General features: G+C 39.6%; 1 protein-coding gene across 47 annotated transcripts in view; it reads left to right on the top strand.

Moving 5' to 3' along the window:
* LOC106784137 (Down syndrome cell adhesion molecule-like protein Dscam2) overlaps positions 1 to 17,781 on the top strand; it is a 66,785-nt gene that overhangs the window by 36,795 nt on the left and 12,209 nt on the right. For 26 of the 47 annotated variants that reach the window (XM_014743315.1, XM_014743313.1, XM_014743316.1 and 23 more), the window contains 4 exons: positions 2,971 to 3,407; positions 3,490 to 3,746; positions 4,203 to 4,515; positions 7,196 to 7,489. In XM_014743315.1, the coding sequence (XP_014598801.1) occupies positions 2,971 to 3,407; positions 3,490 to 3,746; positions 4,203 to 4,515; positions 7,196 to 7,489 (1,301 nt within the window). Of the gene's footprint in view, positions 1 to 2,970; positions 3,408 to 3,489; positions 3,747 to 4,202; positions 4,516 to 5,981; positions 6,270 to 7,195; positions 7,490 to 9,014; positions 9,333 to 12,422; positions 12,711 to 13,058; positions 13,350 to 13,818; positions 14,110 to 15,197; positions 15,492 to 15,826; positions 16,118 to 16,518; positions 16,807 to 17,781 lie in introns of all 47 variants that reach the window. The other 21 variants (XM_014743306.1, XM_014743330.1, XM_014743332.1 and 18 more) reach the window with 8 other exon arrangements.

The raw sequence follows: 17,781 nt of genomic DNA on the forward strand, positions 1-17,781 counted from the left end.
ACAAGAATAATAATGAATTAATGAGTCGACGAGACCGGTCGATCGAGAGGCTTCCTCGATGGATCGCGAACGAGGACGAGCTAGCTCTCTTTTCTATGCTCATTGCATTATCCTTTCAGAACCATCCGGTCACACTGCCCCAAAGGGGACTGGAGACGGTCTTAATAAGTACCGCGGGGTAGAGGGCGAGTCTCTGGCTCTGGCGTGTGCGGCACAAGGCTTTCCTGCCCCGATAACTAGGTACACACCTCCGATAGTTTTCTTCCCTCTCTTTCTTTATTCAAACTTTCTCTCTTTCTCTATCATTTTCTTTACTTATTATTTTTTCTTTCTTTTTACCTTCCCTCCTTTCTCATTAGTCTTTTATTCTCCTATCCTTCAAGGAATCCCTTTTTCTCTTTCAAAATTTTTCCTTACCCTCTACCCCGTGTCGGGTGGCGGTACCGCAAGAGGATCGATTAAAAAAAAAAAAGAAAGATATAGAAAAAGTGCGATTAATAGATAAAAACAAAAAAAAATTGTTTCTTACAAATTAGAAACAAACTCAAAGTATTAACAAGGATCTATACATCGACAAGTTCGCGAAAAAGGGAGAAAAGAAGGTTGGGTTTTAGATAGTATTGTTTTGAATAAATGCTGGAGAAATAAAATCATACTAGTCTAGTTTCTTTTTCTACTTCTTCACTGTGAATCATATCCTCTGTTATATAACAGGACGGTTTTTTGTATTATTTTTTTTTGTAAATATCCATTAGATCTTAAATTTGACAATTTTGATGTGATCGATGATAGATAAAGAAACGTAAAGTTTGAATAATTATACAAATCCGAAAGAGTTGCTAGATGAGAATAAAAAAGAAAAAAAAGAAATAAAAGAAAAGATGAAAAGAGAATGGGTGGATGGATGGATGGAAGGAAAAAAGGAAGGAAGGAAAGACGTAAGATAATGAATTGACACAATGTATGTTCGTCATTCGGGGTGAGCCAATCGGACGTGTTGGTTTTCAGTGCCAACTGGATCCTCGCGGTGCAACTCCGAGATAGGTGACAGAAGCAATAGCGCGACTTCGAAAAGGATGCGGACCCTCTTCTCCTTTGGTAACCTCGGTGCTGATACGGGTGGACCGAGTGGGTGTCACCCGATCATTTGGGGCGAACAATGTTGCCTTGCACCTCTACACACCTCCAATAAGTCCCACGATATCTGGCTGGTAAGTCCTCGCCACCTTCGTGCCTCCGTTCACCCATTCTTATTGCTCATTCCCTTTGACGTCACGCAAAACCTTTCTTCATTTCTCTCTCTCTCTCTCTCTCTCTCTCTCTCTTTCTCTCGCTCTCTCATTCACTCGTTCACTCTCTCATTCTTTATTTGTCGAGCAACGAAGAAACCACAAATATAGTATAAAATAAAAAAGAAAAGAAAAAATAATACTTTTCGTAGTCATCATTATATTTTATAAAAACGTTTCCGTCGCGATTTTGATCAAGTCTCTGATATGATAGTTGTCAACCGAGATATCGAAATGCTTTTGTCGACATTTTTCTTTGACAAAAAAAATAAACTTCAAATATCCGACCATACCTCGTGTGTGTTCGTTCTCTTTCTTTCTTTCTCCTTTCTTTCGATATCACGGAACAATTTCGTGTATTCTTAATCATTATTATTATTTCTTGCACGAAAAGGGATCCCCTTTTATACCATTCTATTTAAATATTATGCGAATAATTCTCTTTTTTCAATGATGTGAGAACGAGCAGTGATCAGTTACATCGGAAGAATGATTACAATTTTACAATTCTTTCCCATTATTCTATAAATTCTCTAACCATTAACATTGAAAAATATTATATCATTAAAAGTGAACGATTATTCTATTACATAGTTAGCACATTTTATACAGAGTGTTCGATTTGTTTCTTCCATCAGCTGACTGAATATGTTTCCATCGTTCCCGTTTTTCTATGGTTTCGTTGTTTTATTTTTCTTTTTTTATCTTTGAAGTACTCTAGCCGCAAGTCAGAATATCGATAATTGATAAACGTTGATGGTTGCGTTGCATATCGATTAAAATTTGAAAAAAAAAAAAAAAATAGAAAGAAGGAGAAAAAAGAAGGCAAGAGATAATATGCAGCTATCCTTTCGCACTTGCTTTCACGCTTATATCGTTTTTCTCTTTTTCTCTCTCTCTCACTTTTCTCCATTGGACATTACATACACAGCGTACACTTAACATATACACATTTACATAGATAATATACGTAGATACGTATATACAGTGTTGGTTCGGTGCACACACCCACTCGTTTTCCCTTTGCCTTCGTTGTACGTGTTTATTTCCATGCACATAGACCTTTTTTCTATTGTGTCGTATTTGTCACTACTATTGTACCCTTTTCTCCTTCCAACTTCCAACAGCCTATTTTGCTTCGTGATTGTTACATTTCACTAGCTTCTCAAAACGTTTCTCTATGACTTATATGAAAGTAGATAGAGTTTCGCGTATCGTGATACACGCGCCACTGATTCGATGTTAAAAAAAAGAAAAAAAGAAAATGGTACAAAAGAGAAGGATAAATTGGAAGCCCGTGCCCAGAGACGCCCCCGAAGCCCTTCTATATTATAAGAAAAAGAAAATACTGGAGAATGGAGCAAATGGATAGACTCTTTTCCAAGTTTTAAATCAATTTCATTGTAATATTTGGGTCATACACGTTATAATTAAGTTGATTGTTAGATTATCTCGTTATCGTAATAATATTTTATAATTACGTTATTACTTACTTAAATCTTATGATCAAAGTTTGAAATTTATTTTTTAAATACCATTTGCTCCAACTCATTTTAATTCACATAAGATAAAACTCACAGTATCAATTTCGTATACTTGGGTTGATAGTCTTAAAAGATTTGAGTTTAATTGGGTCGAGTGCTGACACGTGAATCGATCATTTGTTATTATTTGCTTACAGATGGTACAAGTTTATCGAAGGTTCATCCCGTCGTCAACCTGTTCAGCTGAATGATCGTGTTCGTCAGGTTAGCGGTACTCTGATCATTCGTGAGGCTCGTGTTGAAGATTCTGGCAAATATCTTTGCATCGTTAACAATTCCGTTGGTGGTGAAAGCGTGGAAACTGTTTTGACCGTTACTGCACCGCTTGCCGCTGAAATCGAACCCAGCACCCAGACAATTGATTTTGGAAGACCAGCTACCTTCACTTGCAACGTTAGAGGCAATCCGATTAAGACGATCTCATGGTTGAAAGATGGAAAGCCACTTGGACTTGAAGAACCAGTACTCAGGATTGAAAGTGTTAAGAAGGAAGATAAGGGAATGTATCAATGCTTCGTTAGAAATGACCAAGAAAGTGCTCAAGCTACCGCTGAACTGAAACTTGGAGGAAGATGTAAGTTTCCTCTATAAAATAAAAAAACCTTGTAAAGAAATAAATATTGCATTTATATGAACATTGTGTTTGCTTTTGATAGTCGAACCACCACAGATCCGTCAAGCTTTTCCCGAGGAGACTCTTCAACCCGGACCCAGCATGTTCCTAAAGTGTGTTGCCAGCGGAAATCCTACACCTGAAATCACCTGGGAACTCGATGGAAAACGGTTATCCAACACGGAAAGAGGACAAGTAGGACAATACGTTACGGTCAACGGTGATGTCGTCTCTCATTTGAACATCTCTAGCATTCACACCAACGATGGAGGTCTTTACAAGTGTATTGCTGCATCAAAGGTATATAAATACTATCTTTTTATCTTCATCTTTTAAATGAACTCGACAGATCTTATTCATTAGGCACAATCCTATACTTTATATAGTGAACAATATAAGGAATGATTATCTCCGAAATTACTTCAGATATTAAGAAATCTTTTTGGATCTTTACGTGTAGTATTCAAATCTAAATATTTCCGTATGTGTGTTGATGTTAATTGTGAAACGAATGAATAGATTAATGTGTGAAATTAATACTAAAAATATGTTTACAACAAAAATTTGTTATTTAAATTCGATTCGACATTTAACTTTGAAATAATGGGAATTATAACAATGAAAATAGTCATGTATGCACCGAAAATAATAAAAAAGTGTTATAGTCATTGACGTGAATTATAAAATATCAGTTGTTCCTACTGAGAAAAAGCTTCGATTGAAAAAGTGCTTATTTTCTATCATGCTTATTTATAGGTTGGCTCTGCTGAACATTCTGCTCGTCTCAATGTTTATGGCTTACCATTTATTCGTCATATGGACAAGAAAGCTATCGTTGCTGGTGAAACTCTACGTGTTACTTGCCCGGTTGCTGGTTATCCCATCGAAAGCATTGTCTGGGAACGTGATACCAGAGTACTTCCCATTAACAGAAAGCAAAAGGTCTTCCCCAATGGCACCCTTATCATTGAAAACGTCGAACGAATGAGCGATCAGGCTACGTACACATGTGTTGCCAGAAATGCACAAGGATACAGCGCTCGAGGAACATTGGAAGTTCAAGTTATGGGTAAGTTTCAAATATTCATTTATTTTCTTTCATCGTGGATCGTATGATATCTTCGTTTTTATATAAATTCATTTTCCAAATTTATTCAATCGTAATATAGAAATATATGCGATTTTAATAGTATTTTTTTTCAAGTACTTTTTCAAGTATTATATTATAATACTTGAAAATATTTTTTGAAATTAAAGTGTTGTTTTATTAAAACTATTTTTGTAATATTGACAGTTATTTGTTCAAATTTACAATACATTCGTTAACCTTTTAAGTGGAGAACAGTAAAATAATAATTTGCGCTTTACGCAATTATTAACTTTATTCCAAATATACAGAGTATCTTGTAACTGGTAATACAAGCGAGCAGAGGGTGATTCTACATTTTGACTTTGTTTTCGAAGAAAATAAGTTTAATTAAAATCGTACTCGACAAATTTCAAAAACAATTATGTTTGTTTTTTTATATAGAATCAGCCCCTGCTTGTGTAAACCACCAATTATAGAATACCCTGTATATTCCTCAATAAAAAAAAACCATTAATATATCGAATTAATATTTACCTGCGTTGTTTTACTAGTATCTCGAGTTAGTTCGTTATCTTCAGTTGAAAGGTTAAAGAATTTGAAATAATAATAATGAATTATATTTAAAAAAATTGTCGATTTTTGCGTATAACTCGATTGAAATGTTTAGTTTAAAACCTTAGATGTAATAACATTATATTGCAGGACTCAAAAGGATATAATTTATGTTATGTGTAGCGATCGTGTTGAAAGAGCAAACAAAAAGATATTTTTCTTTCAGCTAGCATTCGTACGATAGACGCCAGTTTCAATCGAGAAAACATACTGGCAGATTCGATTACGTTGTCGTTTTGTCACCCTACGTCGCCGATCATTTAATTTCAAAATATATTTTGTCGATCAATCCGTGAATCTCGCGTGCATAAAAGATTGTACGTGGTTATGTTATGTATTATACATACATCGATGAGGACGCGGATAGCAAAGCTCCGTTAAAGATATTGCAGACTCTATAATTAAAAGGCGAGACAAAAGCGTGCCGTACCCAAGGAGTCTTTCGTTGGAAGTTGGTATGGCGGTGGCCGACAAGCGGATCGTAAGAAATTAAATAGATACACATCTTCTTGATTAAAATTTCTCTCTTTTTTTCTTTTTCTCTCTTCGCGATTTAACCAAACAAAAAGTATATAAAAGAAAAAAAAAAAAGAAAAAGCAAAAAGCAATAAAGTATCGTGCGTTATGTATTTTTTGTTCAGGATTTTGTAGACTTTCGATCGATAACGTAATTGCAATTAATCGCGCATTATTTATAATGTATCAATTTAAGAAATAGAAAAAAAGAAATAGAAGAAAAAATGAAATAATTATTATTTTAAAAACGAGATTAATTAGACGCGTACGCGATCTGATCATACATATACATCCATACATCGATCCTCAAACCTCAGTGCCACCCACGATACAAGAGTTCGCGTTCATGAAGCTACCAATGAACGCCGGAGAGTTCGCGAATCTGCAATGTATCGTGCCGACTGGCGATCTGCCTCTGAACATACGTTGGAGCTACCCCGGAGAAGAGATGGGCGGTTCTTCCGGCGTGCTCGCAAAGAAGGTCGCGGATCGCGTTAGCATGCTTATGATCTCCGTCATCACCGCGAAGCACGCGGGAGAGTACGTTTGCACCGCTGAAAACGCGGCTGGGACGGCCTCCTACTCGACCGCTCTCACCGTCAATGGTTCGGGACTATGATTTCTCAGCCTAGACAACTCCTTTTTTTTATATTTTTCTTCTTCTTCTTCGTCTTCTTATTAAATTTTATTTTTTAATTTTTTTTTTTTAATTTTTTTTTAATTTTTTTTAATTTTTTTTTTATTTTTTTTATTTTTTTTTTTTCTATGCACAGTTACTTCCGCAGCGTGCACAGTAGGTAACCTTGTCCTTTCTCTTGTTCTTTATTCCTTATGTTCCATCGATCGCTTTCCACTTAATATGTCTGGACACTTTACCAGCTACCTTTTTTAAGCCGTCATCGTGAATCGAATTAAAATTGTAGTATTTATGTTGCGGAATGTGAAAATGCGAACGGTATAATTAAATCTGACTGATGTTGGACTTTTGTAAAGTCAGCCCGCAGCTTCTACCGATCGCATTCAATACCGAAGTTGCCAACTGGGGAGATTTCGTGTCGGTGCCTTGCTCGATACTGAAAGGCGATATGCCTATGGATATATCTTGGTCATTCAATGGTGTACCAATTGACACGTCAAAAGACACTGCTATCACGATATCAAAAATCAGCAATCATCTTAGTACATTGAGCATTGATAGCGTTTCGGCGAGACACGCCGGAGAATATGCCTGTTCCGCGTCAAATCTCGCCGGTGCAGTCAGTCGATCTGCGACCTTAACTGTAAACGGTACGACTCTCTCCATCTTTTTTAACATACTCTTTTTTTTCTATCTTTCTTCTCTTCTTCTTATATCACCAAAAATAAATATCTATTCCCGTCCCAGGTTCCACAGCGTTGCGGCCATCATTCTTTTTCTTTATACCGCCATACCAAGTTCCTCTTTAGCACTAGTAATCACGCGTTCACCGGTCTATATAACCTACGGTGAACATTTCTAGCGTGACCAGACTCTTTCTATAGCTCTTTCCAGTTGCACCGCAAATCATACCCTTCGATTTTGGTGACGAACCCGCGAATTGGGGCGAGCTCGTATCGGTGACATGCTCGATAACGAAAGGCGATCAACCTCTCGACATATCCTGGGCCTTTAACGGGACACCTATCGACACCAGCCGCGGATCCGACGTGGTGATAGGAAGCACAAACAGGAAAAATAGCGTTTTGACTATTGAATCGGTCGCGGCTAGACACGCGGGAGAATACACCTGTTCCGCTTCGAATCGCGCTGGTGCTACATCTCACACGGCTCTTCTCACAGTAAATGGTATTTACGCGCGTGAACTCTCGTAAGAATGATCTCCGTCCTTAATCATTTACTTTTATCAATCATGCTTTCCCTGCAACTTCTATACTTCATTACCTATCCAATGTTTCCGGTCGGATCAGATCACTTCACAGGATATGTTTTTCTTTTTGTTAAACAATTATTTTTATTTAACGTTTCGATAAGCTTGCTTGCTTACTTGACGAATTTCTTTCTTAATTTTCATGATTTCCGTCTTTGATTTCTTTTTTTCCATGCATCTCTCTATCATACCGAACGTAGGTCTAATAAATGAGACATCGGAGACACGTGCGTAATCCGTGAATCAGACGCGAGAACCATCGCGTTCGGATTTGTGAAAAGTCAGCTGCTAACACGTACACGTTATCTACTTTCGATCATCATCATCATCATCATCATCATCAACAACAACATCATCATCCATTCCGAAATCTTTTTCTCATCGTACTCTTTCGTCCGTGCTGCCGTGTCGTTCGCGCAGTCGCACCGCAGATTCTTCAGTTCAGTTTTGGCGACACCTCTCTCAACTCCGGCGAGATGCTGTCTGTTGCTTGTACGATCGTCAAGGGTGACTTTCCGGTGACATTGAGATGGACATTCAACGACGTCCCTATAAACTCGTCCCAACACGATATTCATATCGTATCTAGTAAGAGGGTCAGCTTTTTGAACATCGACAATGTGGCTGCGAGACACGCTGGGACGTACAAGTGCATAGCGACCAATACAGCAGGCTCCGACAGTCACACGGCTATTCTCTCGGTGAACGGTACACCGCGCTTCCGTTAAAGATTTTGCTACCTTGCAAACACTTTTAGTATTTATCCTCTTGTAAACTTTTTTGTAATCCGCAGTAAATCTACATAGAGTACTAATTCTTTGTTGGAGGTCAGAGTACATATTATGCATAAACGTATATATCTAAATCTGTGTACTGCTGTTGTCTTTGCATTCACGTTCAAATTCATAACTGATTATTTTAAATTTGATAAAATGATTCTAATAGAATATATAAGACAACGGCAGGAAAAACGTAACACGATCCATCGTATGAGGCGATGGCACGCGTTACTCATTTTATTTTCTTCGTATCGCTTTATCATATACATATGTATATATATATACTTACACACATATGTATATATATATGTATATATAATTTTTTTAATGTCTTGAATATTTAAACAAGCCTGGAATCTGCTGTCGTGTTTCCACGTTTTCCAACATCCCACAACTCCCTTCTTGCGGAAGCTTCTTTCGAGGTATCCATGGCTACATGCTAATGACGTAAATAGTACTTGAATATCGTGCTGCGTAGAGTGCACAGCTTTGAATATTCATAGACGTACGTACTACGACTACCAGCATTATCCCAAATGTCACTTTGTCCGTTAAATTCTCCGTTTTTGTAATCTTTAAGACCGTCCCCTTCTCTCTTCGACAGCTCCTACGCGTGTTTTCAGGATCTGGTCTATTTTTCTCTGGAGTTTTTATCAATTTACAGTGGCACCACAGATCGGGCCCTTCTCGTTCGGCGACGAAGCCGCTAACGCGGGAGAAATGGCGACCGTTCAGTGTGCCGTAATAAAAGGTGATTTGCCTGTTGACATTGTTTGGTCGTTGAACGGTCAGCCGATCGACGTTTCGGGCGCGCAGACGAATCAGAATTACGATCGTCAGGATATTATTGTGAACAGAAGCAACAAACGGGCCAGCACTTTGACGATCGATTCGGTAGCCGCAAGACACGCGGGTGAATATTCGTGTACTGCGAGCAACGCAGCCGGATCCGCCACGCACTCCTCGGTACTTACTGTTAACGGTACGATTTGCCTTTTTCCTGTAAACATCGAAATCGATTAACTGGGTGGTTGGTCGGTCGACTCGATAGTTTTTATAGCTCATCTAAAATTAGAGTAATGTGTGGTAACAGACACTGAGGAACGAGGACTTGTGTGTGGTGTAAAACGAACAATGATCCCTTATCCTATACTAAAGATATTCTTTAGCCTACAACCAATTCTTACACATTCCTTTCGATAGGTTGCTTTTGGCCAGATAGTCGAGATCTTATTCACGATCATTATATCCTTGAACGATATCTTAAAAAATAGACAGTATCGATCTCTGGGTATAATTGGCAGTATCGCCGAGGATTGCACCCTTCGAAATGGCCGACAAGGCTGTCAATTCAGGAGAATCGGTATCAGCTGTTTGCACCATCGTCAGCGGTGATTCTCCGCTCGAGATTACATGGGCTTTAAATGGAATGCCGGTCGAGGAGAGCCAACGAATCTCTGTGACGACCACCAAGAGGAACAGTCTTTTATCGATCGATTCGGCGAGCCCTAGCCATGCCGGAACTTATACTTGTGTCGCTTCGAACGCAGCCGGAGCAACGACTTATTCCGCGGAATTAACCGTGAACGGTACTTTACCAAGATTAGATCAAGCGACTCAGCATAAGGAACGTCGACCTATCCAATTATCTTTCTTCCTTACTTTTTTTTTTCTATTTTTTCCTTTTTTCTTCGTAGGGATTCTCTTCGGTGTCTTCCTTTTCCTCTTCCTTTTCGCTAGGCATATCTCACAATAAGGGCGCAAGGTATAAAACGAAACGAAATTGTAGTTGAGAAATATCGTGTGTTTGTTCACACTTATTCCAGTCTCACCAGAGATCGCTCTTTTCGATATCGGGGGAAAGCCAGCGAACTGGGGAGACTCGATTACCGCTGTATGAGCCATCGTGAAGGGTGACGTGCCAATCGAGATCTCTTGGGCACTGAACGGCGAGCCAATCGGTCCTGATAGCTCAGACATCAATATCGTAGCAACTACACGAAAAAATAGTATTCTCAGCATCGAGTCGGTCGCCGCGAGGCACGCAGGAGAGTATACTTGTTCAGCCTCTAACAAAGCTGGAGCAACGAGCCACTCCTCGACTCTGGTTGTTAATGGTACGAGAATTGCCAAGTAATCTTTGCATCCTCTTTTTATTCACCTACACATCTTTTTTATTTCTATTTATCCAATAATTCACATCGCCCCACTGTTTTCATTGATCTATTATCGGATCGGTCTTCTCTTTGGTGTCGAAGCAACTTTTACGTATTAGGAGGAGCTGCTATAACGACGACGAAGATTACATTATATTAATAATTTGAAAAAAAAAAAACTATTCTTTTGCCTTGATTTAGTCGCACCCGGGATAGCACCTTTCGTTATGAGCGAAACACCGTCGAACTGGGGTCAAACCGTTACCGCGACTTGCACGATTCTTCAAGGTGATCAGCCTGTTCAAATTGAATGGGCACTCAATGGCAAACCGATCTCTCACGATTATCCTGATATATCGATCGCAACCACCAAACGCGTTAGTCTGCTCACCATCGAAGCAGTAACTGCAAGTCACGCTGGCGAATATACTTGTGTCGCTAGTAATGTGGCTGGTGGAACGAGTTATACCGCGACATTAGCCGTTAACGGTACAATAACGTTTTCCGTTTATACGTTTCTGCTACTCGTATCTGCATGTCACGGATTAGTCCATCGTTCGACATTTCTCCTTCTTCCTTCTTTCATATTATCCTTTTCTAATCCTCTTTTTCCTTCTTATCCAATTATTGGGAAAACAAAAATTGTCATCTTTCTAATTATTGCAGGTTTGTTGATCGATTTTTAAGGAAGCACATGTCTTGTAGCGAAGATTTATAATCATTTTAGGGGGATAAAGTTGGATAGTAGAAACAATATTTTTGATGACACTTTTTCTTATGATAGTCGCTCCGGTGATAATGTCTTTCGAAATGGGAGAAGGACCAACAAACTGGGGCCAAACCGTTACCGCAACTTGCACAATCCTTCAGGGTGACCAGCCTATCCAAATGGAATGGGCTCTCAATGGCAAGCCGATCTCTCACGATTATCCCGATATATCGATCGCAACTACCAAACGCGTCAGCCTGCTCACAATCGAGGCGGTCACGGCAAGTCACGCCGGCGAATATACTTGCATCGCTAGTAATATAGCTGGAGGAACGAGTTATACCGCGACATTAGCCGTTAACGGTACAAATACGTTTCGCTGCTCGTGTCTGCATGTCACGAATTAGTCCATCATTCGACAGTTTTCTTTTTATTGTTCCTATTTTTTATAGATATTTATCCTCTTCCTAATCTATTTTCTCCTTCTTATCCATTTGTCACTTTAATTAAGATTTTGGTTCGTCTAGTTATTGCAGGTCTGTTCAGGAAGCAAATATTTTATATCGAACAATTAGTTACTTTGGGGTCAATCAAATAGTAAAAACGATATTTTTTGATGTAACATTTTCGTGATAGTCGCTCCGGGGATAATGCCATTCGTAATGGGAGAAGAACCAGCAAACTGGGGTCAAACCGTTACCGCGACTTGCACCATCCTCCAAGGTGATCAACCTGTACAAATCGAATGGGCTCTTAATGGCAAGCCGATCTCTCATGATTATCCTGATATATCGATCTCAATCACCAAACGTGTCAGCGTACTTATGATCGAAGCAGTTACTGCGAGTCACGCTGGCGAATATACTTGCATCGCCAGTAATGTGGCTGGTGGAACAAGTTATACCGCGACGTTGGCCGTTAATGGTACAATAACGTCTTCCGTCTATATATTATCGCTGTTCGTGTCTGCATGTCACGAATTAGTACATTTATTTCTTTATAGTCAGTTTCCTTTTTCCTTATTTTATCTTTTCCAATACTTTTCCTTTCTTAAGCCTCTTTATCCTTTTTATCCACTAGTCTATCGACTTGTGACAGATTTGTGGATTATTCGTAAGAAAGGAGATATTGTATATTGGACATTCAATTACTTTGGGGTATATCGAATAGTAGAAACGATATTTTTCATATAACTTTTTCACGATAGTCGCTCCGGTAATAATGCCGTTCGAAATGGGAGAGGGACCAGCGAATTGGGGAGACACCGTAACTGCCACTTGCACCGTGCTGAAAGGCGATCGTCCTGTACAAATCGAGTGGGCTCTCAACGGTGAACCGATTTCTCGCGATCGTTCGGACGTATGGATTAATACTAACGAACGCGTTAGTCTGCTCACAATCGATGCGGTTACAGAGAGACATGCCGGAGAGTATACTTGCATAGCCAGCAATGTTGCTGGTGGAACCAGTTATTCCGCATCTTTAGCTGTGAACGGTAGAACGATTTATGCGTTTCACTTAGTTTTTTCTAGTTTTCTGTAGCATCCATGCATGTACGGAATTGTTGTTGTTGGCTGCGTTCATTTCAGCGGATAAACAACACTAATGCGATCCTTTGTTCTATCCTTCACTTAACACGGTAGGATCGTTCGCTTTGGAGATGATGCTCTAAATATATATTTCGCAAAATAAAATCCTTTGAACAAGTTCAGAATCGGTTGATTTACTCGTGTCAGGATAATTTAGGTTTCTTTCTTCTATAGTAAATTTATAAAGAAACGTTAATCTTTCGTACCATTAATATGATCTTATATTAGATTCACAATTAACGTTGTCATTTTAGTGGTACCTCATATAGGTCCTTTCTCGATCAGTGACGGTCCTGCGAATTGGGGCGACATGGTCTCGGCAACGTGCTCCATCATGAAGGGCGATTTTCCCGTAAAGATTGTTTGGAAGTTTAATGACAAAACTATAGGCCCAGATGATTCAGATATTACGATAACGAAGATCAATAAACACATGAGCGCATTGAGCATCGAGTCGGTGACTGCAAGACACGCGGGCGAGTATACTTGCGTCGCCACAAACCGAGCTGGCAATGCCACTCACTCGACCATCCTGGCTGTTAACGGTACCAATCTTTTGAAAGCACGCTTGCACGATAATTCAATGTGTTTTGCACAGCACATACATACCTATCCATCATCCTGCCATTGGGCCTTATGTTTTCTTTTATTTTATGATTATTTATACCGTTAAAATTTTTGCACTCGGTGGTATGGGATGACGAAATTTCGAACTATTTCAATTTAGATATTTGAAAAATTGTATTTTGTGGTCTTGTTTAGAGAAACAAAATTTTTGTCCGTCGACAACAAGCGTGCTCTATCAATCACCCACCCGTCCATCGATCCAGATTTTGTTTTACCATGAGACTAATTATCCGCTCTTAAGGGAAATATTTTTCTGGACTCGAAAATACGCGACGAGGAAAATTAAACCATTTGGATAGAAACCTTAGTATTCGATGAATTTTATTTGATACATTTAGAGACAAATGTTGACTTGTTTTTCGATTGACGACAAGCATGTTCTATTAGTTGCACCGCAGATCTTTCCTTTTTCGTTTGGCGACGAACCGGTGAACTCGGGTGAGGCGATATCAGCTACCTGCTCCATTCAAAAAGGAGACTTCCCGATGGACATTTCGTGGGCATTCAACGGCGAGCCGATAACCGACGAATATAGAGATCAGTTTATGATAACGAAGAGTAAACGTCTAAGTGTACTACAAATCGATGCCGTTGCCGCAAGACATGCGGGAGAATTTACTTGCACAGTGTCAAACAATGCCGGTGCTTCCAGTCACACGGCTGCTTTAGCCGTGAACGGTAATGCGCGTGCATGTCTTATACGGGCACGTCTCTATCTCTTTCTCTCTTTATCTATTTTTCTCTATTTCTATTTCTCACTAGCAACCTTGGTTGACCTATCCGCAAAGATAAGAAAAGTTCTTCTCTTCCTTCCTTTCTCTTCCTTTTCCATTCCATGTTGTCGTAAATTTACGACAGTTCTATTTCTAAATCTATTCTCGGAGATGAAAGCTATTTTCTACATGAACATTATCATACTAGGAATGTATTTGTAGGCTTAAGTGAGCAGACTCAAGGAATATTTTCATCAAACAATCGTGGCAACACGTAAAACGATCTTGCTATCTCTTTAGGTCGTTCACAAAATACTTCATTGGTTCTCTCGATAATCTCGTTTAGAATTGATTAGTTTTGATAATAATTGTCATACCTTTGCAAATCACTTACAGTCGCGCCACAAATAGTACCGTTTTCGATCAGCGACGAACCTGCAAATTGGGGAGAAGCAGTCTCGGCTGTTTGTACGGTCGGAAAGGGTGACTTACCGATCGAGGTTTCATGGGCTTTAAACGGTGAGCCTATTAGCGACGCCAATCACGGAGACGTTTCTATATCGAGCACTGGAAAACGGGTCAGCCTGATGACGATCGAAGCCGTGAGCGCGAGGCACGCCGGGGAGTATACTTGTACAGCCTCGAACGCAGCAGGAGCCACTAGTTATTCGGCTATATTAGCAGTAAACGGTACACAAAGGGACTCAGAAGCTTGTTCCTTCAATTGAAATCATAGAAATATGCATTGAACGATGTGTTCACTCTGCCATTAAATTCGCGTGCACACATTATTAGTTAATAGAAACGTACCGGAGCAATAATGCTTTCCTTTTTACTAATGTTTGAACAGGTCGCATCTTTCATGAATGTAACACAATTCTTACGATTGCAGTGCATTTTCCGTTTTACCCCTTTGAAATAATTAACATGTTTTTCTTTCGTTCTTCTATAACCATTTCCACTGTCCCTTCTTTGTCACCTTTCCTTCATTATCCAAGGGCATATAAAAACATGCCTAATGGGAAATTGATTAGCGTTGACGATCTTTTTTAGTATCACCGCAGATCGCACCCTTCTCGATCGGGGATGAACCGGCTAATTGGGGAGAGCAGGTTTCGGCAATTTGTAGTATCGTCAAGGGTGATTCACCGATCGATATTCATTGGAGCTTAAAAGGTGAACCGATCACAGCTCGCACGCATCCAGACATAACGATCCAGAAAACAGGCAAAAAGACATCTCTGCTAACCATCGACTCTGTAACCGCGCATCATGCCGGCGAGTACAGTTGCATCGCGAGCAATTTGGTTGGAACCGTCACTCGTTCGGCCGTTCTTTCGGTTAATGGTATATTAAAGACATTCAAACAACGACGTTAAAAGCATCGCATAATGCATCCAAACTTTCCATTTAGCAGCACTTTCTTATTACCTCAAGAATCCATCCAATATACCAGTACCTTTCTCCAAAATTATGAGCAAGTCCGTTTATTAAGGAAACTCTAGGCAGATTATTCTTAATATTAGTTAATTGCCTAATGTCTAGACTAGGAAAAAGGAAAGATCCTTTTAAACAGAATGAGACATCGTGTAATTATCGTTCTTTTTTTTCCATGAGAGTTCATTGATATTTCTGAGCACATGTTACTGTGCTTATTCTTTTCTTGCTGATTCGTGTCGCAGTCGCACCGCAGATAGGACAAATATCCTTTGGCGAGGAACCGGTTAACGCAGGTGACCTGGTCTCCGTGCAATGCGTCGTTACCAAGGGCGACTCTCCTCTGGAGATTACTTGGACATTTGATGGTCGTCCTATAAATCACGATCGGATGGATGTGATTGTATCTAATTCCGGAAAACGCGTGAAGCAATTAACCATCGAGTCCGTTGCTGCAAGACATGCCGGGGAGTACACCTGTGTCGCATCAAATGTAGCTGGTTCAACGTCTCATTCGGCCAAGTTGGACGTCAACGGTACACGTACTCCCTGATATTGCAACAAAGATCCCAATCTATTTCTATTAACTTCCTTCTACATTACCTTCCGTTCCGATGAAGCATAATCCTCTTTATGCTCAATACACTTCTATTTTCTTTATCGGTCTTCATTCTTCTTTATTTATTCAATTCGTTTCTTTCTATTTCTATCATTTTCATTTTCTTATTTTTCATATATTTTCGTTTTTGATTTGAACTCATTTAATGAATCGAAAAACATCTAGGGTGTGAAGGGCGAGAATCATTGGAAATGTCAAGATACTGAGTATTAATGAAAAACGGAGTACATCTAGAAGAATTTAGAGCAGTTATTGGGAGCGTGATGAGATTGCAAGATTAGTGAGGTAGCTTCTTTTCTACTTTATTTCTATTTCCAGTCATTCCGAAATTGTTGCCATTCGTATTCGGAGAAGAACCGTTAAACTCGGGTCAAGTAGTAACGGTACCATGCGCAGTGATTGAGGGTGATCAACCCTTGAAGCTCCGTTGGACCTTAAACGGTCACGAGATTTCGCCACACTCTGGAATCTCAGTGCTGGATCTTGGGGGAAGAGGCGTCATACTAAGCATAGGATCGGTCCAAGCAGCTCATGCAGGAACTTACACATGTATCGCGGAAAACCTTGCCGGAAGGCACGAGCTCTCGGACGATCTGATCGTCAATGGTGCATAACGATCTCTCTTTTTTCCTTTTTCAATCCCTTATATATTTTCAATGCCTTGTTCTAAGGATTTATCGTGGAAAATGTCACCAAAAGAATTATCCTCTACCAACTCCTAATCATTTTTTCAGTCCTATTACGAGTCTACTCGTGTTTTTCTTTTGATTTCTTCTACTTCGTCTTTTTTTTTTCTCGAACACGATCTTGTTCTCAGGAAAAAAACATAGGTTCTTTGAAAAAGTGGGTTAACGAGAGGTGGCGAAGTTCGTTTGTAAAAGACGTTAAATTAATGACGTTTGTCGCGTTTCTCTCTCTCTCTCTCTCTCTCTCTCTCTCTTTCTCTCTCTCTCTTTTTCTCTTTTTCTCTGTCACTCTCTATTTTCTTTGGCCTTTCTATTGCTTTTTTTCTCTCTGCCTATTTTCGACAGTCTCCCCGCATCTGCAGCCATTCTCGTTCGATGAGGCCAACTCCGGTGATCTGATAATCGTCCATTGCGCGGTCGTTAAGGGGGACACACCGATTTCGCTCAAGTGGTTGTTCGAGGGACGCCATTTAGAAGTAGGAGACGGAGTGGGTATCACCGCGTTTGGGGATAGAGTATCGGCCTTGACGATACCGTCCGTAAGGGGAGAACACGCCGGAGAGTATGCTTGCGTTGCCGATAATCCAGCCGGTCGTGCTAGGCACAGTGCACATCTCAAAGTGAACGGTACAGGAAATATTCAAAAACGAACCTAGAGGACAAAAAAATACGCGGCCAGCATGATCGTCGTCGATATTATTGCGTATATCCATAACGCGCTATTTGAGAACTTGCCGAATTTGCTATGTAAAAGAATGCGATAATGATTGAACGGGAAACTTACGTGACTAATTATTATATTTTGTTTCTGTGGGACTGTAGCTCGTGTAGTAGTCGATATTAATGAAGATAATGTATATATAAATATATATACATATATATATATATATATATA

This window comes from Polistes canadensis, unplaced genomic scaffold, assembly GCF_001313835.1.
Source record: "Polistes canadensis isolate GaletaPanama2010 unplaced genomic scaffold, ASM131383v1 scaffold_31, whole genome shotgun sequence".
Taxonomy (NCBI): domain Eukaryota; kingdom Metazoa; phylum Arthropoda; class Insecta; order Hymenoptera; family Vespidae; genus Polistes; species Polistes canadensis.